Source organism: Diceros bicornis, chromosome 27 (genome assembly GCF_020826845.1).
Source record: "Diceros bicornis minor isolate mBicDic1 chromosome 27, mDicBic1.mat.cur, whole genome shotgun sequence".
Classification (NCBI taxonomy): Eukaryota; Metazoa; Chordata; class Mammalia; order Perissodactyla; family Rhinocerotidae; genus Diceros; species Diceros bicornis.
Window position 1 is genome coordinate 2,839,861 of NC_080766.1, and position 24,915 is coordinate 2,864,775.

The following is a 24,915-nucleotide window of genomic DNA, read 5'->3' on the forward strand; positions in this document are numbered from 1 at the left end:
GACTTGTCTTGACTATTGAGTTCCTTAAGATTTTCAGGGCTGTCTCTCAGGGGAGGGGAAAGAACGAGGGATAAATTTAGGAATAATGTGAGGGGTCTGAATGCAAATCCCTTTTCTTTGCAAACCCAAGAGATTCAAAAGGCCTGAAGGAATGTTCTCACTGGGCTCCTCTGAGCGCTAAGGTCTCATGGTACTGGGAGGGGGCTCTCCTGTTGGTCACTGGAGTCTCCAATCCCCAGTTCTACAGAGCAGCTCTGTTTTGACTGCTTTGAGTTTCAACTGGGCATAGAGTTCTGTTGCTATAAACACTTGAAAATCTCCAATTTGGCTCAACTTACTACCTGACACTCAAGGAAACCAAGTTCTGAAGCAGAACTGGTGCACTAAGGACCCCGGGAGGCTTAGAGACCCCCTGCCGAGGCCCAGGCCCTGTCCCCAGCATTTGCTGCCTCCCAGGAGTTCCCAGCTGACTGAGGGGCCAATGGCAGACATACAAGAGATCCCCCATCCACCCTGGTCCTCCTATGGAGAGAGGCCTACCCACCGGGAAACTTCCCCCATGTGTTCTTCAGGTGGCTTGTGGAGGTTTTCTGCAGAGCAGAGATTACAGTGCAGGGCGAGGAGAAGTTCTTCAGGATCTTGCACTCCTGGGGAAGGGAAGAGAATGAGCTGTGAGGTGGAGCACTGTAGCCCAGCTTGCTCTAGCTTCAGTACCCTTCTATTTAAATCTCCCCTCCTGGATGAGACAGATGCTCAGGGAGTCGCAGAAGGGCACATTTAGGACCCAAAGAGTAACACTCACAGGGAGCAGGATTTTAGCTCAACCCAGGGAAGGAGCCAGGTAGGAAGTGAGCATCCTCTCACTGGGACCTGGAGTTAAAGTCAGCGGGCCCCTGGCAGGAAGGGCCTAGGGACTGTGCAGGGGCTTAGACCACATACTGCAATCCTGGGAGCTGATAAAGGTGGAGAGGCAGTTCCCAAGGCTTCAGAGAGGGGCTCCACTGGGCCTCCCACAGCACACCTGGGCCACCTGGATCCAGCGCTCCACCACCCTCACCCTGTCCTGGGCTGTCATGCTCGGGTCCCCGAGGCAGGGCGTGATGACGAAGCTGGCCACCCTTCTGACTTGGTCGACGGTGGCCTGGATGTTGGGTGTCTGGTGCTCATTGCCCGGCTTGTTCCTCTTGCCCCAGGTGGAGCCCAGGCAAGGAGAGGGCACCACCTTCTGGAAGAGCTCCTGGAGAACAGGGGGAGTGTCACCGAGCCCTGCCACACCCCAGGTCTGTGTCTACAGCCCCCAAAGTCCCACACAGGAGTCACAGTTTAGAGCTGGAGCTCAGAAAGCTCAGGATGTGGCCTGAGCCTTGTGAGAGTCCCTGGCTTTTCTTCTCTGTCCCCCGAGGACACCCAGCACAGGATGACCCAGGACCCAATACTGGCAGGGAAGGGAGAGGGGCATTTGAACCCAGCCTGTCCTGGCTAACTCCAAGCTCCAGATGGTGGCTCAACTTGGCTCATCCCAAGGGGGCATCTTCCAATACCCTGATCCCCCGTCTGGTCCCACTCCACATTCTGATGCACATCCCCGCGTGGCAACTACACCCACAGGACTTGTCTGTCTCCCTTGTAGTGGAGTACACATCAGGCGTCTAATAAGTCCTGAGGCTGTTGAGCCTCCTGAGCAGACGGTTGGGCCACCAGGGTCCAGGCTGTACACAGTGAGCCCTTCCCTGCACAGATGGGCCAGGGCCCACCCAGCTTTCCATCTCTTTTACCTCATGGAGTTGGCACAGTCACTCTGTGTAGCAGATCCTCTTAATGTCCACCTCCACGGTCTGCAGGTGGACAGCAAAGTCTTGGGTGTTCAGAAAGTTGCCCAGGTCTTATGGTTGGTAAAGGGTGGAGCCTGGATTTGGGCCCAGATCATAGGAGTCTGGATCAGGTCTGGGGCAACGATAGCAGAGGGAAGGCCTGCCCCACACCACCCTGAAAGCCCAGCTGCTCACCGCATCCATCATGGTCAACTGCTCCACCACCAGCTTAGGAAGGAAGGCCGTGAGATTAAGCTTCTCACGCTCCTTAAGAGCCACAGGTGGAGATGGACTTCTCACTAGAAATGATGGTCCAGGTGACTCCAGCTAAGCAGCTCCCACTCCTGCTGGAGCCCATGTTGGCCCTTGCTCCACCTCCAACACTGCTGGTGGAGGGGACACTGGCTCCAGTGCTAGAGGGGGTGGTGTCAACAGAGCTGGAGCCAGCTCTACCTCCACCACTGCCCACTGCTCTTCTTCTGCCGCTGGCTGGAGCTCTGCAGCTGACGCTGGAGTGGGATAAAAAGAAAGATTCACCCACATAGCTGACTTTCCATGTGTCCTTCTAAACACAGGAAAGATCCCACTCCCTTCTAGGAATACCCAGCCTGCAGTCCCCCTTACCATCTGGCTCTGCCTCAGTGGTCTCCAGAAGCTCACACCGGACAAGGGTAAGAGGGTCACGGCAGCTCATCTCCTAACCAGGCAAGGTGACATTCATGTACATCCCCTTTAGCTTAAAAAAGGGACAGCCCGAGTCTGGTCTCTCCCTAGTTCTAGTCCAACCCCGTCATCTCAAGCTCCTGAGTGTGGAGACCCTCTGCTCCTGCTCTCATCTCAGAGCAGCACTGGAAAGTGTGGATGGCCTCATGTACCTGCCCCTTGTCTAGTGAGTTGGTGGAGTTGAAACCATTGGGCAGCTACTCGACAACCTCTTGAGTGGAGTTCTGCAAAGACTGCCTGGGAACTGGGCCAGAAGGAATCAGGGGCTGCCTGCACACTGCCACTGGGGCCAATCGCCAAGAGAATATCTGTTCCTCAGTTCAGGCACAGAGGGGCATCCCTGCAAAGAACTCTGGTCAGGGAGGGAAGGAGATGAATCCTCTAGTGCTCGGTAACAATATGAGTAGAGGAGCTCACATTCTCATGCTTCCAGGCATGGCCTGAGGTATGAACATGACCTAGGTGTTAGGTTTCCGACACCTAACAACCAGCTCCTGCTCAGGAATGACCCGCCCTTTATGTCCTGCCTTCTCCCCTCCTCACAGACACATGCACACACACACACACACACACACAAAGAGGGGCAAGGGGTGTGGGGCTGATCAGGTGGGATCACAGCTGTGCCCTGGCCTGCACTAGCCTCTCCTGGGCTGCCCCGTGTTACCTTTCACTGCCTCCTGCCAGATGCCCAGAGGCGTCAAGAATTAAGGCTGAGCCAACATCGCCAACTACCAAAAAGATTCTCTTTCTGGGATTTTTTGAGCCCAGATCCTCCAAAAGTTGGGAAACAACAACAAAACATCTTTGCCTGTTGACTGTCTCCAATCAAGTGAGCTGGATGGGGCACTGTGGGTGCCTGGTTACCAGAGTTCTAAGATCTGTTGAGGTCTATGACCCCACGTCATCTCTTGAACTGTACACAATGAGCCCACATAGCCCTACCCACAGCTCCCTGGAAACCTAACTAGGGACCTAGCTTTGAGGAGACAGAGATGAATGCAGACCTCCTTTTCCTTACTATTTCTTCATCCTGGGATAGTCCCTGTGCCTCTCAGGTCCTCCAAAGTCTCTAACCCTGTACCATGGGAATCAGGCTAGAATCTACTTCCTAGGGACATCACCCGGTGTATATGAGATAATATCTATTACCCCTGTGGGCTGGTGTCACATGTACCTAAGGCACAAACTTAGAGATGGAAGAATAACAAGGAGGGGTGGGATGTAGTACAGAACACCACTCAAAACAGGCCTGGGCTCCAAGAAGGTGATATTGGGACAGTCACTTCCAACTTGGCCTCATTTTCAGGTCAACACCATGAGGGGGTTGCAACTAATGGAAATTCAGATATTGCCATCCTGTGGCATAAAACCATTCAATTGTTTCCTGTTTTATGGAGAATGAGACCGAAGTGCCTCATCTTGGCCTATGAGGTGGGCAGCCTCCACAGTGGTACCCAGTAAGCCCCACCCATGTTATACACATCCCCGTGGAACCACAAAGTGGTTAGTAACTGGCTTCTGAACAGAATAAGAGCCAAAGTGATGGGATGTCTTTTCTAAACTTCAACTAAAAAGGTATCTCACTTTCTCTTACTCCCTCTCTCATGTGCCATCTCTCTCTCACTCTGTCAAATCCCTGGAAGTGAGGAATCAAATACCGGTGTATTGGGGCTGCCCAATGTGGAGGCACATTGAGGAGAGAAGCAAGAGAGTGCCTAGGCCAACAGACAGAAAGGAACTCAGGCTCTCAATCCAAAATGAATCCTGAAGGCTGAGAGTGAACTTGTGGGCCAGTCCTCCCCTAGTCGAGCCTCAGTTGAAGCCACAGCCCCAGTCTGTTAAACTCACTGAGACAGAGGCACCCAGCTAAAACATGCCTGATTGCTGATCCACAAAAATTGTGAGATTGTCAACATTTGTTGTTTTGAAATGCAAGGTTAGGGGCAATGAAGTCAGAGAGGGAAAGGTAACGAACACATCCTACCAGGCCCTGGCCCTACCTTCCACCCTAGCTCCTGTTCTCTTCTCCCAGCCTCCCTCCAGTTGCATTGGCCACCTTTCTAACCTCCTGTGGCCAAACTCACTTCTGCCTGTGAGACTCAGGACCAGTGGTGCCATCTCCCTGACACACTGCTCCCAGACTTGTGCAAGGCTGACTCCCTCTTGTCGTTCTGGTCCCAGAAAATGTCACCCTAGAGAGGTCTTTCAGACCCTCCTACCCAGTGACGCTCAGCCCTCCCTCACAGCCCCCTGATGTGTTTCTCTACAGCACTTGCTCTTTTCTTTCTCATGTCTTTGCTTTTGTCCATTTCCCCTCTGGACTGTGATCTCCTGGCAGGCAGGAACCACTTGGTCATTTTCATCCTGCACTTCAGCCCACCAGGGCACCTGGCACAAGGTGAGTGCTCAGGGCACAGCTGCTGAATGAGTACATGGGTAGATCTTGCACCCCGCCCCCTGCTTTTGACCAACTTTCATTGTGGAGATGAACACTAGTAATAGGAGGTACAAGTTGTTTCTGAGGCAGGGGGACAGCCAGAAAGACCTCTGGTTGAATCTTCGCTGCACCAGGAGCTCAAGAAAAGTTCAGTGGACACCAAGTAAATTCCAGGATTACAGCAGAATGACTTGATATATATATATTATGTAATGGTTACCAAAATAAGTTTAGTTAACATCAATCACCAAACAGAAAAAAAAGATTGTTTCCTGATGATGAGACGTTTTAGGATCTACTCTCTTAGCAAGTTTCAAATATACCACACAGCAATGTTAACTTAGTGCTGTATATCAAGTATATCTCAATACAACTGAAAAAAAATAAAAGCAAAAACTCACTGGCCACCACTGACACAAGAGGCTGCCCGCCCCCTCATGGCCAGAACTAGCACTGCTGCCCAGGCAGGAACTCCAAACAGAAAGGAATCTTTCTTTAGGTGTCCTCAAGGCAGAGGCTCTCCAGGGTCTCAAGGGTAAAGCAGCAGGACCTGTCAGCTTCGAGGGAGTGGGAGGAATCTCGGGAGCCTACCGTGCCCCTCTCTTGCTGTTCCCCACCAGGTGTCCTCTTCACTCCTAAGGCATCCTAACTGCAGCCATGACAATGATTGCCCCTACTTCCAGATGAGGACCGCAAGGGTCCAACAAGGATTAGTCTTCTCCCTGGACTCTGGACTTGGTGTCCAGTGCTCTGCCATCTTCTTCCTTATCCTCAGTTCTCATCCACCCAAGCCCCCTAGCCTCCTCAGTTCTAAAGGATCTCCAGGGGCTGGAAATCATTTTTTCAGGGTTTCAGAGCACAGTAGGTCATCAACAGAGAACCTAGTCCAACAGACATGTTGTGAGTGCATGGAACACTTGGAGTCACTCGCTGGATGCACTCCACTTTATACAGGAGGACCCTCACTGAGATCTTCTCTCCTGTTCCCAATGCCTACACAAAGGGAGGATGGGCTCATCACAGTTCTGGGTGCCCACAGAGGTGGACTGCAGGACCCCAGTCCTGTGATCCCCAGGCTGGGCCAGGGATGGATCTGGAACAGGTAGACACCTAGGAACCTTAGGGATTCCTCTTCCCATCTCTGAGCCCCTGTGCACGAATCTAGGAGAACGGATGCTACTGCCCCGTGGGAGAGCTGCCTCCAACCTCTCTCCCTCCTGCCTCTTGTCACTTCCCCGGTGTCAGCTCTTTCTTGACTGCACCTCAGTGTTCTCCATATGAGAAGTCAAGTGTGAGGGAGTGTGCCTGTGCAGGTGTGATGATGAGGAGAGGAAAATGACCCCATATGGAGAGGGGTGGGCAGCAATCCTCTAGGATCTTAACGCCACTCATTGCCAAAGGAAACCTGAGGGAAGCGGTGGAGCCTTGGCCAAGTAAGCTGGAGCTCTCTCTAGTCTTCAGGACTCTGACGACCTCCTGTGGTCTGGGACAGTACCTGCCTCTTTCTAGGCCAGTTTCCCAACTGTACAGTGAGGGGTAAGATGTGCAACAGCACAAGCTTGTGCTCGGCCAGGACAAGTCATCAGGCCCCATAGATACATTAAGTATGTTTTAAGTGTATTGAAGACATTAATATTGCTGTGCAATCATCACCACGACCCATCTTCAGAACACTTCTCATCTTACAAAACTGAAACTCTATACCCATTCATGAATAATCCCCCATTCCCCCTCCTCCCACCCACTGGCAAACACCATTCTACTTTCTGTCTCTCTGAATCTGGTGATTTCAGGAAGCTCTAGAAGGGAAATCACACAAGGTTGTATTTTTGTGACTAGCTTATTTCATTTAGAGTAATATCTTGAAGGTTCATCCATGGTGTGCCGTATATTAGACTTTCCTTCCTTTTTCAAGGATGAATAATATGCCATTGTATGTATATAGCACATTTTGCTCATCCATACATCCCTGGACAGATACCATAGCAAGGCCCACAACCAAGCCCAAAATAAAATGGGGCCCCAGCCAGATTTTTCTCAACAGTACCCTGGAGACTACTTTTTTAAGCCATATCCCATATGATATTTACTAAGGATCTAATCTTGGGCCGAGAGTTGCTTTTCAGAAACTCCATTTCTCTTCCTTAAGCAAGTTTCAACTACTTTGAACCAATGAGACAACAAGACGGCTTGCAAGACTCAAACTGCAACTGCATAAGTGACTGGAGGATGAACTGGGGGACCAAGAACTCCCCTGCCAATCATGTTAAGACACCGTCTTTTGAACGTGGGATGTGTGACAGAACATGAAAATCTGTGCTTGCACAAAATGCCTAGGACTGTTCCCAAACTTACTGTACCCGCTCCTTTGCCCTTTTCAAGCCCTTTTCAACAGCCCATTGGGGAGAAAGATTTAACCTTCGTCTCTTTGCTGGCCAACCTCGTAATGAAGCTTTTTCCCCTTCTACAAGAGCGGGTATCCTGTTTGGCTAATGGGTGCATTGGGCTGTGAGCCCTTCCTTGATTACAATACTTGGGTGGCTTCCATGTTTTAGCTATTATGAATAATGATGCCATGAACATGTGTGTTGAAATATGTCTTTGAGAACATGCTTTCAACTCCTTGGTGGGGTATACACCCAGAAAAGGAATTGCTGGGTCCTATATAATTATATTTTTAATTTTTTTTAAGAATTGTTATACTGATTTATACAGCAACAATATATTCCCACCACAGTACACAAGGGTTCCAACTTCTCCACATCTTGGCCAACAGTTGTTCTATTCTTTTTCTTCTTTTTTTTTTTTTTTTGATAGATGCCATCCTAATGAATGTGAAGTGGTCTCTCACTGTGTTTCTGATTTGCATGTCCCTAATGATTACTGATGATGAGCATCTTTTCATATGCTTATTGGTTATTTGCAGATCTTCTTTAAGCAAATGTCTACTTATATACATTGTTCAATTTTGATTTGAGTTGTTTGTTTTTTGTTGTTGAATTTAGGAGTTCTCTATCTATTCTGGATATTGAGCCTTTGTCAAATACATGGTTTGCAAATATGGTCGCCCATCCTATGGGTTGTGCTTTTACTCTGTTGATAATGACTTTTGAGGCACAAAACTTTTTAATATCCATGAAGTCCAGCATATGTATTTTCCTATTTTATTGGCTGCTCTTGGGTGTCAGAACCATGAAATCATTACCAAATCCTATCTTGTCAAGTTTTGCCTTATGTTTCCTTCTAAGGGTATTATAGTATTAGCTCTTACACTTAGGTATTTGATTCACTGGGAATCAAGTTATGTATACAGTGTTAGGTAAATGTCCAAGTTGATTCCTTTGCATGTAGATATCCACTATTTCCAGCACAACTTGTTGAAAAGACTTTTCCCCATTTAATAATCTTGGCACCCTTGTCAAACATCATTTGATCACATGGGTGAGGGTTAATTTCTGGGCTCTCAATTCTTTTTCCATTGCTCAATATGTCTGTCTTTATGCCATGACAATGCTGTTTTGATACTGTAGATTTATAGTAAGTTTTCAATCAGGAAGAATCAGTCCTCCAACTTAGTATCTCCTTTCAAGATTATTTTTGGTATCTGGGCTTATTTGAGATTCCATAAGAATCTTAGGATGGTTTTTTTTCTATTTCAGCACAAAACGCCCTTGGGATTTTGATAAGGACTGCACTGCATTTGTTGATCTCTTAGGATAATGTTGACACCGTCACAATAAGGAGTCTTCCAATCCACGGTGATCGGATGTCTTTCATTTCTAATAGTGCCGGATGGCTGTTCAGGTTGAGGGGGCGGCACTCCTCGAGGTAGTCGTGCAGAAACCCACAGTTCCTCCTCACTGAGACTTCACCATTTCCTTAGAACCCATCGACAGTCAACAGAGGGCAAAATGCATGTAAAATTCACGCAGGAAGTTTTCAAAGATTGGATGTGCATGGAGCACACATTTCTTCCACTCCTCTCCATTAGCAAGAACCATGGACTGAAGCAGCAGTCCCTAACACATGGAGACTGCAGACTCACTCAGCAGACCCCAACAAATGGGGACTGTGGACTAACTAAGGGCCAGGGACTCGGGTTCCTGGCAGAACCATCTGGCAGCTCAAGCTGAACCACTAAGCTTTTGCCTGGCACTGCTGACTAACCAAGTGCTAAGACTGATGCTCTCTTAGAGCATCCTGTCAGTCTAGACTGACCCACTGACCCTGGACTGGAAAGCCACTTAGATCAGGAGCTCAAGGCAAACAGAGTGGATCTCAGATCCAAGAAGAATTTACCCACAGCCCTCAGAAACAGCGAAAAAGATGGAGAACTCAAAGGTTTTGCGGGTACCAATGACTGTTTCTCATCCTCGAAGCCATCAGGCGTCTCCTTTGGATCCCACTGCTGCCACCAAACTGGTACAAAACAAAATAAAATTCAGTAAATTTTAAACATCTTATTGGCTTTATTCAACAGTTCATGAATCAGGCAGCATCCAGTCTAGCAGAGAGAAAGGATCTCCAAGGAGTTCTACAAAATGAAGGATTTTATAGGCAGAAGGGAGCAAGAACAAGGAAGTTACACTAGATAAAAAAGCGGGTTGGTTACTGCAAGGTTACTTTCCTTTAGAGGATGACAGGGCTCTATCAGGAAGATGACCTACCTGCTGCGCATGAGGTGATTCCTGATTGACTGGTTTAAGATTCTATTCCTGGGAGGGCCAAAAGTCTAATTAAGTCTCGACTTGTTTATGTGAGGCATAGCCTAAGGGGCTCCATTTGGGCCTGGTGTCTTGTTTTAAACACATGACTTCTGCTGGTCCCTGCTTTCCCCAGTTACACCCCAGCTGTCCCTTCACTGACCATTGTTGGTCACACACCCACTGCACCTGCCTCCAGTCCTTTCCCTTCAACACCGTAATCTCACACACAGCTCCTCCCGACACTATCATGACGTCTCCCACCACACGTCGCCTATACATTCCACACTGCCATCAAGATGCTTCACAAACACCACCACCATTTATGTCCAATGGGCTGAGAGGCCTGCCCGTGCACTGGGAATCAGGAGTCGCAGGGTCTGTCACTTGGCCTCCAATCACCTATTGTACCCCAGCTGAAGGGCTTACCCTGCGGAGACACTCAGTTGTACCCAACTCAATCGCACAACAACATCTTTGCCCCAGGCTTCCTTCAAAATGCTCCACCCACTTTCTGCCCCAACTGCTCCTTGAGGAGTCATTTTGGGGTAGCCTTCGAGGCCACCATGGTGATTTTGTGCTCAGGCCCAAACAGCTCTTGGCCCACAAACACTTTAACCATACCCCCTGAAATCATATAGCATAGGTAACTAGTGAATGGGTGCAAATTACTGGTTTTACTGCCAAAGGCCGTAATGAATATTTCACACCAGGAACATCCACTTTTGGGTTTTACTGTAGGCTGATGTCACAAGGCTCTCACCCAGTGAGGTTCTCTCTTCCCCAGCCCTCTGAGCAGATTTCTCCAAGCTATATTCTGCAATACATCATTGTCTCTATCTCAGCCTGCTTCCCTCAGGTTGCAGGTCCCCTGAGATTCCTGCTCTGACAGGCTACCACCAACCCATAGAGACACTGTCAGTCCTATAGGACTGGGTGTTCAGTTCTACTAGGACTGACTGACTGGACTGGACACAGGTGCGGTGGCCCTACCCACGCAAAATCAGGTAACTGAGGCAACCAAGAAGTATCGAAAACCTTAACCCAACATCGACAACAACTCCATAAGACCCTATCCTAGCCCTTGTGGAACAGTCTCATGAGTCTCTTGCCTAAATGGTTTTAGAGAATGGCCTGGCCCTAGGCTGTCTATACCAACCAACGAAGGAGGGGTTTTTGCCTTTCTTAGAACCACTTGCTGAATGTACATCAACACACAAGTTCAAACCTACCTCCACCAGACGGCCCAAGAGGTTAAAATATTGCGTAATGTTACTTAAATCTTTTAAAAGATACCCAAGGCCCCCGAGATCACTGACCTATTTTCATGGTTGGTCTTTCCAAGTTGGGGACAATGGAAACAGACTGGATTTTAGACTGTTGCTTGTACAATTATAGGATCTGTTACTATAGCCATCATCGGATATTTACTCTCTTGGCTACAATGTGCCCTATCCCTAATAACTCTATTAATTACCCTTATTAACTATCCCAACCAACTTTAAATTAACTAAATTAAAATTAATCAATACCCTGATTAATTTAAAAAATTCAAAATTTTTATGGAGAAGCTACTTAACACAGAATACACTGTTGTAAGCATTTGAAGTATACAGTTCAGTGCCATTTAGTACAATGATTATGTCGTGTGGTTATCACCACTAACTAATTCCAGAACATTTTCAACACCCCCGAACAAACCCATACAATGAGTATTTTCTCCTAACCCAAGCCCATGAAAACAACTCATTTGTTTTCTCCCCCTATTGATTTGCCTATTCTGGACAGTTCATTCAAATGGCATCATGCTATCTGTGGCTTTTGTGGACGACTTCAGTGAGCACACATGTTTCAAGGTTCATCCATGGCCGAGCATGTAGCAGTAGCTTATCCCTTTGTATGGCTCCATAATGTCCTATATTATGAATAGGGCACATTTGGTTTATGCAGTCATAACTGGATAGAAATTTGGGTTTGTTCCACTTTTGGACCACTGTGAATAATGTTGCTTTGAATATCATGGAAAAGTTTTTCTTTGAACATATGTTTCCAATGGTCTTTTGGACATACCAACCTTGTGACTCTCCTGGTCCATGGTAATTCTAGGTTTAAGATTATTAAAAATGGCAAACTGTTTTCTGCAGTGGATGCATCAAATTACTTTCCCACCAGTAATGTATGTGGGTTTCCCATTCTCCATATCTTTACTAACACTTGATACTTTCCATTATGTGGAGTATAGCCTTCATTTTGAGTGTGAAATAGTATCACACTATGCTTTGAATTTGCATTTTCCTAATGATTTATGATACTGAGCATCTATCTAGTGCTTATTGGCCATCTGTGTTTCTCCTGGAGACATGTCCATTGCAGCTAGTTACCCATTTTCATTGGGTAACCAATGAAAATGGCTTCATTTCAAATTTCTTTGAATGAAGTTTCATTTCAAACTTCTTTGTTTTTTATAATTGAGTTCTAAGAGATCTACCCCAGGTAGATTCCATGGCTCCAGGCTTCCCGGGGGCTACTAGGAACTCAGGCCCATGGCTCACCACACCACCTGCCAGTTCCAGCAGCCATAGACAGCTCTCATGGAACCAAGCTTCTGACAGGCTTCTACAGAACCAAGCCCCCAGCCCACCGAGGTGCTTGCTGACTCAGGCGGCCCCAGGCAGCTCCCATGGCACCAGGCACCGGCAGGTTCCCATGAACCCAGTCTTCCATCTTGACCCAGTGCCTGCTGGCTCCTGCAATGTCAGGTAGCTCCTGTGGCCCCAGGCTTCCAGGAATCCAGACTTCTGGCCTACCACAGCACAAACTGTCTCATGGCACAGGCTTCTGGCAGGCTCCCGTGAGCCAAAACTCTCAGATCATCCCAACTCTGGCCAACTCTCATGGCCCTGGATGACTCCTGTGGTCACAGGCTCTCAATGAGGACCTGCCAAACCAGGGTCCAGTGGGGTTACTCGTGAACTCAGGGTCCCAGCTGTGCCCAGGGCCAGAACACAATACCATGGACCCAAGCTTTCCACTCATCCCAGTACCAGGCTGCTCAAGGACTCCAGCAGCAAGCCTGCCCCTGGACACCACCAGATGGCCTACCCAGGACCCCTAGATGGGCTGAATGTGAAGGCTTTGGTTTACTAAAGCCAGTCTGTAATAAGTGGAAGAAATGCCTACTTCCCCAAATTTGCAGACACCAATGGAAGGTCACAAGGATCATGAATAATCAAAGATCCACGACACCACCAAAGAAAAAGAATAAAACTCCAATGACCGACCAAGAAATGGAGATATAGGAACTATGTGACAAAGACTTCAGAACAATGCTCTTTGAGAAATTCATAAAACTCTAAGGAAACACAGATAGACTACTAAATGAAATAAGGAAATAGTGCATGAACAAGTGAGAAGTTCAACATAGAAACAGAAATCATTAAGGAAAAACAAACAGAAATCCTAGAGTTGAAGAACACAATGACTGAACTGAAGAATTCAATAGAGACCTTCTAAATCAGATTCAACCATGTACAAGAAATAATCAGTGCACTAGAAGATGTGTCATCTGAAATCATCGAGTCAAAGGAGCAAAAAGAAAAAAAGGAACAGATAGGATTGGGGAAAGGCAATGTGAATTATGGGATACCATGAAAAGAAATAGATAAGCATTATTAAAGTACCAAAGGAGAATACAGGGAGAAAGAAAAAGAAAGTTGACTTAAAAAAGTAGCAGCTGACACCTTCCCAAATCTGGGGAGAGATGTAGACATTCAAGGTCCTGAAGCTGATCAGTCACCCTAAAATTTCAAACTAAAACTTTCTTCTCTAAGACATTGTAACAAAACTATCTAAACTCAAAAAAAAGATCAAACAACATGATCAAGTTCAACATGATGCAAATCAATGAATGTGATACACCGCATTGATAGAATGAAAGATAAAAATCCTAAAATAATCTCTCAATGCAGAAAAAGCAGTTTGACAAATTCAACGCCCCTTCATGATAAAAACTCTCAAGAAAGGGTTACAGAAGGAACATACCTGAACATAATAAAAGGTTTACATGACAAACCCACAGCTAACATCATATTGAACAGTGAAAGGTTGAAAGCTTTCTTGCTAAGACAAAGAACAAGACAAGGGAGCCCAGTCTCAACACCACTCTTCAACATACTGCTGCAAGTCTTAACCAGAGACATTTGGCCAGAGAGAGAAATATAAAGCATCTAAATTGGAAATGAAGAAACAAAGTGGTCTCTGTTTGCAGATATGATTTTATGTAGAGAAATACTTAAAGACTCCTCCCCAAACTGTTAGGACTAATAAACAAATTCACTCAAGCTGCAGGAGACAAAATCAACATATAGAAATCTCTTGCCTTTCTCTACACTAACAATGAACTATTTAAAAATGATATAAAGGGCCGGCCCCGTGGCTTAGCTGTTAAGTGTGCGAGCTCCGCTGCTGGCGGCAGGGGTTCGGATCCCGGGCGCGCACTGACGCACCGCTTCTCCGGCCATGCTGAGGCTGAGTCCCACATACAGCAACTAGAAGGACGTGGAGCTATGACATACAACTATCTACTGGGGCTTTGGGGGAAAAAATAAATAAATAAAAATTATAAAAAAAAATGATATAAAGAAAAAAATCCTATTTACAATACCATCAAAAACAGTAAAATACTCATGAATAAATTTAACCAAGAAGGTGAAAGATCTAGAAACTAACAACTATAAGACACAGATGAAAGAAATCAAAGACACAAAGAAACGAAAAGATATCTTATGCTCATGGATCAGAAGAATTAGTATTGTTAAAATGTTCATGCTACTCAATGCCATCTCAAGATTCAATGCAATTCCTATTAAAATTCCCATGGCATTTTTCAGAGAAATAGAACAAATAATCCTAATATTCATGTGGATCCACAAAAGACCTCCAATAACCAAAGGAACCCCGAGAAAGAAAAAGCTGAAGGCATCACAATTTCTGATTTCAAACTTTATTACAAATCTATAGTAATAAAAACAGTATGATACAGGTATAAAATGAGACACCTAGACCAATAGAACAGAATCAAGGACCCAGAAATAAAACCACACACATACAGTTTGCTAACAGTTGACAAGTCAGCTAAGAAGACTCCATGGGGAATGGATAGTTTCTACAACAAATGCTGTTGGGAAAACTGGATAACCACATGCAGAAAACTGAAATTGGACCCCTATTTTACACCACTCTAAAAATGATCCCAAATTGAATTAAAGACAAATGTAAGACACCAAATATAAAACAACTAGAAGAAAATATAGAGAAAAAAGCCCCATGAAACTGGTCTTGACAACGAGTTTTTTGGATATAATATCAAAAGTGCAAGCAACAAATGCAAAACTTAACAAGTGGGATGACATCAATCTAAAAAGCTTCTGCATAGCAAATGAAACAATCGGCAAACTAAAGGGGTTAATATCCACAGTATATAAGAAACTCTTACAACTCAACAGCAAAGAAACCAACAAAACAATATAAAAATGGTCAAAGGACCTGAATAGATACTTTTCCAAAGAAGACATAAAAATGGTCAACAGGTACATGAAAAGATGCTCGTAATCACTCATCATCAGTGAAATGAAATCAAAACTACAATGAGATATCACCTCACACCTGCTAGAATGGTTATTCTCAAAGAGACAACAGAAAACAAGTATTGGCGAAGCTGTATAGAAGAGAGAACCCTGTGCACTGATGGTATGAATGTAAATTTCTACAGTCACTATGGAAAAAATATGGAATTTTTCCAAAAAAATAAAAATAGAAATATATATAAATGAGCAATTCCACTTCTGCTTGTATATCCAAAGGAAATGAAGTCACTATTCTGAAGAGATATCTGCATCCCCATGTTCATTTCAACATTATTCACAAACAGAGAACATGGACACAATCCAGGTGTCCATCAATGGATAAATAGATAAAGAAAATGTGAGATATATGTATACATGTAATATATAATGGGATATTATTCAGCCATGCAGGAGAATGAAATCCTGCATTTTGAGATACCATGGATGGACCTTGAGGCATTGCGCTAAGTGATATAAGTCAGACGGAGAAAGACAAATACTATATATTCTCACTCATATGTGAAATCGAAAAAAGCCCAACTCAAAGGAATAGAGACAAGAATGGGTTTCCCAGGGTCCCGGGGTTAGGGTAAATGGGGAGATGTGAGTCAAAGTGCACAAATTTCTAGCTGTAAAATGAACAAGTTTTGGGGATCTAATGTACAGCATGGTGACCATAATTAACAATACTATATTCTTATAGACTTGAAAGTTGTTAAGAGAGTAGATCTTGAAAGTGATCACTAGAAAAACCAAGTTAATTATGTGAGGGAATGGAGATGTTAACTCACGGTATTGTGGTAATCCTTTCACAAATCACCATCTTGGACACCTAAAACTTACATATGTTATATGTCACTAATATTTAAAGAAATTTAAAAAAAAAATCTCTCAACAAAGTAAAACCCAGGACCAGATGACTGCACTGGTGAATTCTACCAAACATTTAAAGAAGTATTAAAAACAAGACTTCTTACACTCTGTCAAATATTGAAAAAGAGGGAACACTTCCAAGCTCACATTATGAGGCCAGCATTACCCTGATACCAACACTAGACAAGGACACTAAAAGAAAATAAAATTACAGACCATTATCCCTGATGAACATAGATGCAAAAATCCTCAACAAAATACTAGCAAATTAAAAATGAATTCGATAGCATATTAAAAGAATTATACACTACCACCAAGTGAAATTTATTCCTGGTATACAAGGGGAGTTCAATATACAAAAATCGATCAATGTAATAAGCCACATCCAGAAAATGAAGGGGAAAAAAATGACCAACTCAATTGATGCAGAAAAACCATTTGACAAAATTCAACGCCCTTTCATGATAAAACACTCACCAAACTAGGAATAGAAGGAAAGTGCCTCAACATAACATAAGCCATATATGAAAAACACACAGCAAACATATTACTCAATGATGGAAGACTGAAAGCTTTTCCTCTAAGATCAGGAACAAGGCAAGGATGCTCACTTTCACCACTTCTATTCAACACAGTATTGAAAGTTCAAGCCAGAACCATGAGGCAATAAAAATAAATAAATAAATAAAAGGCATCTAAATTGGAAAGAAATAAGTAAAATGGTCTCTGTTTGAAGATGATATCATGTCCTATGTAGAAAATCCAAAAGACTCCACAAAAATGACGTTTCATCTAACAAATGAATTCAGAAAAGTAGCAGGATACAAAGTCAACACACAAAAATCGGCAGCATTTCCATACACGAACCATGAGCTCTCTGGAAAGGAAATTACAAAAACAATTCATTTATAATAGTATCAGAAAGAATAACATACTTAGGAATTAACTTAACCAAGGAGGTGAAAGACTTACACCATAAAAACTACAAAACATTTCAGAAAGAAATTAAAGAAGACATTCATAAATGGACACACATCCCATGTTCATGGATTGGAAGGCTTACTATTGTTAAAGTGTCAGTATTACCCAAAGCAGTCTACAGATTCAACGTATTCCCTATCCAAATCCTAATGATATTTTTTGCAGAAATAGAAAAACCCGTCCTAAAATTCACATGGAATCTCAAGGGACTCAGAATAGCCCACAACAATCTTGCAAAAGAAGAACAAAACTGGAGGACTCACACTTCCTGATTTCAAAACTTACTACAAAGCTACAGTAATCAATAGTATAGTATTGTCATAAAGACAAACATAGAGACCAATAGCACAGAATAGCGAGCCCAGAAACAAACCCTCACATATATGGTCAAGTGATTTTTGACAAGGGTGCCAAGACCATGGAATGGAGAAAGGTTTCTTTTCAACAAATGGTGCTGGGAAAACTGGATATCCCCTTGCAAAATCTTGAAGCTGGACCCCATCCAACACTATATACAAAAATTAACTCAAAATGGATCAAGGACATAAATGTAAGACCTCAAACAAGAAAATTCTTAGAAGAAAACATGAGATTAAATCTTCATGACACCAGACTTGGCAATGATTTCTTGGATATGACACCAAAGGCACAGGTAACAAAAGAAAAACAATGGAAAAATTGGACTCCATGAAAATTTTATAAGTTGGTACATCAAAAGGCACCCACAGAGTGGGAGAAATTATTCGCAAATCATATTTCTGACAAGAGACTGGTATCCAGACTATACAGAGAAGTCCTAAATTAAACAACTAAAAAACAAGCCAATTAAAAAATGGGCATGGATTTGAAGACTCCTTTGCGAAAGAAGACTTAGAAATGGCATATGAGCACATGAAAAGATGCTCAACACCACTAATCATTAGGGAAATGCACATCAAAACCACAAAACCACCTCACACCCACTAAGTTGAGTGCTATCAAAAAGACAAAACAGCAAGTGTTGGCCAAGATGCGGTGAAATGGGAACCCTTGTACACTGTTGATAGGAACGTAAAATGGTGCAGCTGCTATGGAAAACAGTGTAGATGTTCCTCCAAAAAATTGAACATAGAATTATCATGTGATCCAGCAATTCCACTTCTGCATATACACCCAAAAGATTTGAAAGCAGAGCCTTGAAGAGATATTTGTACAACCATGTTCATAGCAGTATTATTTACAATAGCTAAAACGTGGAAGCAACCCAAGTGTTTATTGACACATGAGTGGATACACAAAATGTAGTATATCCATACAATGGAATATTATTCAGTCTTAAAAAGGAAGCAAATTCTCCAATACGCTATACATGGATTAACCTTGGAGACATTATGCTAACTGAAATAAGCCAGTCACAAAAAGACAAATACTGTATGAACTGAGAGTAGTCAAATCATAGAGAGAGTAAGTAGAATGGTGGCTGCCAAGGGCTGGGGAAGGGGAGAAGGGAGGGTTATTGTTTAATAGGTATAGAGTTTCAGATTTACAAGAGTTATGGGGATGAATAGTGGTGATGACTGTACAACTGTGGAAATGTATTTAACGCCATTGAAGTATACACTTAAAAATGGTTAAGATGAAACACTTTTTGTTATGTATATTTTGACTCAATATACAAAAAGGAAAAAAAAAGAAATGAGCTATCAAGTCACAAAAAGACATAGTGGACACTTAAATACATACTGCTAAGTGAAAGAAGCCAACCGGAAAAGGCTATATACACTGTTCCATAGTTTTCATATATTCCAATTACACGACATTCCAGAAAAGGCAAAACTATAGAAACAGTATAAAGATCAGTGTTGCCAGGAGTTGGGGGGCAAGGGACGAAGAGGTAAAGCACAGGGATTTTAGGGCAATCCAACTCTTCCATAGGATACTGTCGTGGTGGATACATGAGATTATGCATTTGTCAAAATCCAAGTACATGACAGCAAGACAATGAACCTTAACGTAAACTACGGACTTGGTTACGAACGCTGTATGAGCCTCAGCTCCTCACTTGTAAGGAATGGACTGCAGTAACACAGGTGGTCATGCAAGATGTTAACCGTAGGGGAAACTGTGGGGGAGGAGGGAGAAATGCTCTGCTCTCTCTGCTGAATTTCTCTGTCCATCTAAAACTTTCCTAAAAAACAATCTATTAATTAAAAAATAATCAATGGAAGGTAGGGAGTGGGTAGAAATATGGACGAAACAGGAATATCAGTATATTAATAAATGTTGAAGCTGAGTAATAGAGACATGGGGAGCTATCACACTTTTCTCTTTAATTTGTGTATGTTCAAGGTTTTCCACAATAAAACATTTTTAAAGCTCCAGATTAAATCTAGATTATGTGTACAAGGAATCAAAGAATGTGAAGAAAACAGATATTTTTGAAGCAAGTACACTGAGGGAACATGCAATCACACTGGAGAGAGAGTGAACGTCCTGGTTCTACCAGGAAGGTTCAGAGATCAGTGAGCAAGGCAGGTGACAGCACAGTCAGGGAAGTGACAGATAATGATCACAGAAAAATGTTTGCCCTCACTAATCACAGAAATGCCAACCATGGGCCCTGACAGAACTGCCCCAGGATTTACAATGTCATGACACCCAGAATTAGAGCGGGCTCAGGGACAGAGCACCACGTCCTGTGAGAATGCCAATCAGCACCGGCTTTCTGGAGGGCAAATCTCTCGAACCCTGGAACCTGCAGGCCACTGGCCCGGCTGCTCTGTTGTATGGAATCTGTCCAAAAACAAAGGGATTGGGTACAGATGATGGACTGAATAAACACATGTAGAGCCCCTTTGACATAGAATCCCTTAAAAATGACCCAAAGATTCCTTCATTGATGAACAAATTCATAATAGCCTTGGGAACAATCAAGAGAGCCGACATTTTGATGAAAACATCGAAGAGAGTCAACAGTTGGTGATCGGAGATCCCAGTGGGGAGCTCCATGTGAGCCATGAAGACCAAGCCACGGTGTCCTCTCTCCCTCTCCCTCATCCCCCTGCCGTTCACCTAACACCTTCTGCATCGCCCCTCCACTCCCAACCACTGCCCACCTCACGCTCCAGCAATACAGGAGCAGAGGCACAGGGCGCCCTTTCCATGAACACATCTGTCCTCTTGCTCTCTGCCCGTCGCCAGGCAGCGGAGCTCTCTTGACATTAGTACAGCCATGTTTGGCCGCTCCATTGACCTACAGCCATCAGCACAAAAAGAAATATAAAAGCTGCTTTCTGCATGGTGGGAACTGGCCCTTCTCCCATGGATATAGTTGCAATGTGTAAAAAATTCAAGGCCCTTCGGGCACCGCAGCCTGGGGCAGACTGGCCATCTGAGCTAGGCTGGGAGGATAAGCAGGGTAAACAATGCACGTACACAACTACTGGGCTGGGACGATAGCCAGAGTGTGGGGCTCAGTGCATGTACGCCACTGATAACCATTTGTGCAGGGGAACATTGAATGCTTTCTCTGTAAACTCTGTAACTGCTTATATAAACTGCTGGAGACTGAGACCCGGCGAGAGTTCCACCTGTGGAAGGGATGCCTTGCCCAGGACGTGTGATTCCCGCCCAGCAGTGTCAATTGACAGGACTCTCCCAGTAGTGGGGCATGGATGTTGTGAGTAATTGATTTATTGTGAAGTAATTGATCTGATGTGTTCTCTTTTCAGTCAACCTGGTGTTTCTCTTTCTGGTTGACTTGTGTCATTTCACTTCAGTCGATCTGGTGTTTCCTTATCCGATAGATCTGATGTTTTTCCCTCTTATTATATGACCTATTCAAATGTGCTGCTATCTCAGCCGATGTGGATGTTTTCCCTTTCCAGTCGAGCTGGTGTTTTTTCCCTCTTATTATTTGACCTATTCAGATCTGTTTGCGGACCTTTACCATCCTCTTTATAATAAAATATACCTTCAGTCCATTTGTTTGGAGTGGAAAGTTTCTTTTACGTCTCCAATCGAATCCCCAAACCTCTCATAACAGGAGCCCAGCCCGGCACCTCCTCAGGGCCCAGCAGACTCCTCCTCCTCATCTGGTCCTACCTGCAGCACAGACACCTGATAGCTAATCTCCGCCTTACAAACAAAACTCTCCCTTGGACCCATGCTCTCTTTTGGTTATTGTCCACTTTCCCAACTCCCCTTCATGGCTAAACCTCTTAAATAAAGTGCCTCATACCTACTGCCCTCCCATGGACCCCCTTCACTCAATCTAGACCCAGCTTCATTCCCACCCTCTCAAGGAGACTGAGGTCACCAGTGATCCCCTGTGGCCGAGTCCAGCCATCTTCTCTCCATTCTGATCAGAGCTGTATCCCACCCAGTTGAGCACCCCTCCTTTCTGCAATACCCTTTCCCCTCATGGTTCCTGCAACTTCATGCTCCACCATTTCAGGCCCTTTTCCTGGACCCTCTTCAGCTGCACCTCTGCAAACACTGCCTGCTCCTAGGCTGGGCCCTGGTCCCTTCTACAGCTGCAGTGTCTCCAGGAGACCTCATTCAATTCCACGGTTTTAAATATCTCTGACCTCATCCCAACTCTGCTGACACACTGATGCAACTTTAAGAGGTTAGGTGCTAGCTCCCCAGCATCAGCACCTAAGGACTATCTCAGACTCGATTCGTCTCAAAATTTCACTGTCATATGAGTTCCAAAATAGCATCAAATCTTTCCAAAGGAGGAAAAATTTTGATACAATAAACAGTTGTGAAGAAAGTAACCAATAAAAGGTATACTTACATCCAATCATGGTTGCTTGATGGGGAAAATAAGAACACAGAACTAAGATCAGATATTCTCAAGCTGGGGACCGGAAGGTGATGAGTTGGGAGTGTAGAACACAGGAACTGATCAACTCTAAGCATTTACAGAAAGAGAGGCAGAAATGGTTGTTCCTAAAAGCTGAAAGACACCCACTAAAAGAAGAGAAAAATCATGAGAAAACTTAACAAATTAAAAATTAAATTAAATGGTAGACTCACATTCCAATTTATCAATAATCACAATTGTAAATGGATCAAATTGCTCTATAAAAACATGAAGGCTCTCAAGTTGAGTTAAAATATTGTTAAAAAATAGAGGGATATAATATGGTTCAAAATAAGGAGATAAAGAAATAAGACTTTAAATGGGACAAACAGGGGTTTTCTGTGTTGATAACTGTCAGGGACACTTATGCACCTAACAATATGGTCTTGAAACATAAAGCAAAATTGGACAAACAAGAAGACACAGGCACCCCAAGGGAGGTGACTTCCCTTTCCACAGGGAAACCTACCTTACCTCTCTTAAAAAGCCACAGGTCAAGTGATACAGTAAGTTAGGAAACAGATCTGCTGACAAACACAAAAAAGCTAGATCTAGCCTCAGCCCCAGGGACAACGTAAGCATCTAGTGGAGAGCGAACATTCTCCTCAAACCACGATGAAACAGTCACCACAATGGACTGTGTGCTAAGCCACAATGAAATCTCTAAAGAGTCCAAAAAGCAGAAATCTATAAGTGACCATATTACTGGAACTTAAAGCAATAAAAGTAAAAAATAATCACAAAATATTGGCTCCCCTGCCCCAACCTATCCACTTGAAAATCTGTCCACACCCTTCTAAATCTCTCAGGTTAAAGAGGGAATCCAGACAGACTGGAGAAACTCTTTAGAAATGAACAGCAATGAGAGCAGCATGAGGCAAATCCATGGCATGGGGACAAGGGGACAGAAGAAGGGACACAGCCTCCACTGCAGGTATCAGGGAATATCAACTCTACACGAAGAAGCTGAGCACTTCCCTCCAAAGCCAGAACAACACCACAATAAAACCAATGACAGCAGAATGAAGGGAGAATTCACCAGGCAGGAATAACAACATAGACCTGAACAATGGAGTCAAGGGCTGGCTGTCTGGAAAGACCTGTAACAGTGAGAAACCTTGGGCAGTCTGACCAAGAAGAACAGACAAAGGCACCAAGAGGAACAGACAAAGGCACCAAATTGTACCATCAGGTACGAGAAACTACAGAAACAGCTTTAACGTGATAGGAGAACATAGTGGATAACTCTGACCAGGACATCAGTGGTACTCAACTGGAGCTGTCCTTCCCCTAGGATGCATCTGGAAACACGCGGGATGGGTTTTGTTTCTTGTTTTGGGTTGTTCTACTGGTTGTTGCCCCTGGGGTCCCGGAGATCCTGAACATCCTGTCACATAGACCCGTTTCCCTCTTGAAGTGTTACTGACATCTGGGAAGACAAGCACTGATCCAGATTAAATGAACAATGTGGTAGGAAAATGTTTTCCATGGATGTATAACAGGCAAAAGATGGTACCCTCAATATGTAAGGAATATCGAGAAACCAATGTTTACAACTACTAAACTGTAAGAGAGCAGGGAAATCAGAAACATAGCCAAGAAACACACCAAAAATATATCGAACCTATTAGCACAGGTGGAGAAATATGTAGGTAAAGCACAGGAAACAGTGGAGGAGATTGCACACCAAATTTTACTTCCGACAAGGAATAAAAGTTGGGAGGTAGGTGAGAAATAGGAGTTTTTACCACTTCTTAGCTTATGTATTTCTCTAATGTTTTAATTTTTACAAAAGAGAATGTATTCTACTCAAAAAGATGTTTCAAATTATAAAGAAATTATTAAAATGTTCAAAATGACTTCAGTTCAAGGATATTCATTAAAACATGTATGGAAAACACCTCGCCATGACTTTAAGAGTCTCCTATAACTTTTCCAATAGTTTACTATGTCGATTTTATTTCACATTTCGATTCAAACTCATTGGAATTTACATTTGTGTGAGGGATGCAACAGAAGCTGATTTTCTCCTGTTCAAGTGGAAAACCAACGATCCAGGTACCATTCATTGGGTAGGTCTGGCTTTCCCAGGTGACCTGCAATGCCTCCTTTCCCACCTGGTTAACTCTGACAACTACCGCTGCCTCTCGAGGGCCCTAGAGCAAACGGGGTGAGCTCTGCAACCTGGGCTCCCTGTCTGTGAGGGGCGGCTACCAGCAGAGCCTTCTCCCAAGACAGCAGCAGGCATGCTGCACACAGAAGTGCTCAGAGGCCTTCTGCTGTGGAGCAGGAAACTCCTCATGAGGAGCAGGCAGTGGGGGAGCCCCGAGCCCCAGGGCTGACCTCGGCTGGGGGCAGCAGGCTGCTAAGGCAGGGAGCCCCCTCCCTTCAGCTCGTCCAGCTCCTCCTGCAGAGTGCGCACCTGGCTGTCGGCAGCTGCCCCTCTTCAGCTTGCTGTCCTTCTCCACCTGCTCCCGCAGGCGGCACCTGTGCTCCTGTTCCCCGGGGAGCAGAAGCAGTAGGAGTGCAGCGAGTCGAGGAGTTCTTGGGCCCCAGCGCTGACAGGATGACCCCGCTGAGGGACCGGGGGCCGGTGTCGCTGTGTTCACCCTGCACATCTTCCACGGCTGGCTCCAGGGTGACATCTGTTGGAGGGTGAGGGGCTCTGGGAGGGTTTCTGAGGCATCATTGTGAATGATGAACTTGGGGGATCTGGGCCAAGCTCTCATCAGGCCCAAGGCTGGTCCCACTGTAGGTGGGCTCCACATCTCTCTTCAGCCTCTTTCGGTCAACAGCCTCTCGAGGGACAGATAGCATCTCTTGAGTGTGTGCTGAGGAGAAACTGTAAGAAGGAAGCCAGCCAATAAATCTGCACGCCTCAGATCCTGAGGGATAAAGTCACCCACGGAAATGC

At 44.5% G+C, this 24,915-nt stretch overlaps 1 protein-coding gene across 7 annotated transcripts; it reads right to left on the reverse strand.

The window, feature by feature from the left end:
• Positions 1–687: 687 nt before the first annotated feature.
• On the reverse strand, positions 688–24,829 carry LOC131423070 (ral guanine nucleotide dissociation stimulator-like). 7 transcript variants are annotated; one of them, XR_009224189.1, is made up of 5 exons: positions 24,345–24,417; positions 9,271–9,390; positions 2,007–2,320; positions 1,776–1,906; positions 688–1,237 (listed from the first exon to the last, which is right to left on the reverse strand). XR_009224189.1 is itself a non-coding variant. In XM_058570625.1 (4 exons), exons 3-4 carry the CDS (start codon positions 2,016–2,018, stop codon positions 986–988), a joined length of 264 nt encoding a protein of 87 aa, XP_058426608.1. In that variant the 5' UTR covers positions 2,019–2,320; positions 9,271–9,390; positions 24,345–24,417; the 3' UTR covers positions 688–985. The 7 variants fall into 7 exon arrangements, 6 of the variants coding, with proteins under 6 accessions (XP_058426608.1, XP_058426606.1, XP_058426609.1 ...); XM_058570625.1 differs by lacking the exon at positions 1,776–1,906; XM_058570623.1 differs by lacking the exons at positions 1,776–1,906; positions 2,007–2,320; positions 24,345–24,417 and adding an exon at positions 24,424–24,829.
• Between the last annotated feature and the right edge of the window lie 86 nt (positions 24,830–24,915).

Excerpts from the sequence above, each read along its gene's own strand:
- LOC131423070 (XM_058570622.1), bottom strand. The coding sequence starts at position 24,769 with ATGTGGAGCCCACCTACAGTGGGACCAGCCTTGGGCCTGATGAGAGCT. Across the intron at positions 9,391-24,423 it reads GGGCAGCTGCCGACAGCCAG|TTTGGTGGCAGCAGTGGGAT; the intron begins GTGCGCACTCTG and ends GTTTTGTACCAG. Across the intron at positions 2,321-9,270 it reads GCTGTTTCTGAGGGCTGTGG|CGTCAGCTGCAGAGCTCCAG; the intron begins GTAAATTCTTCT and ends ATCCCACTCCAG.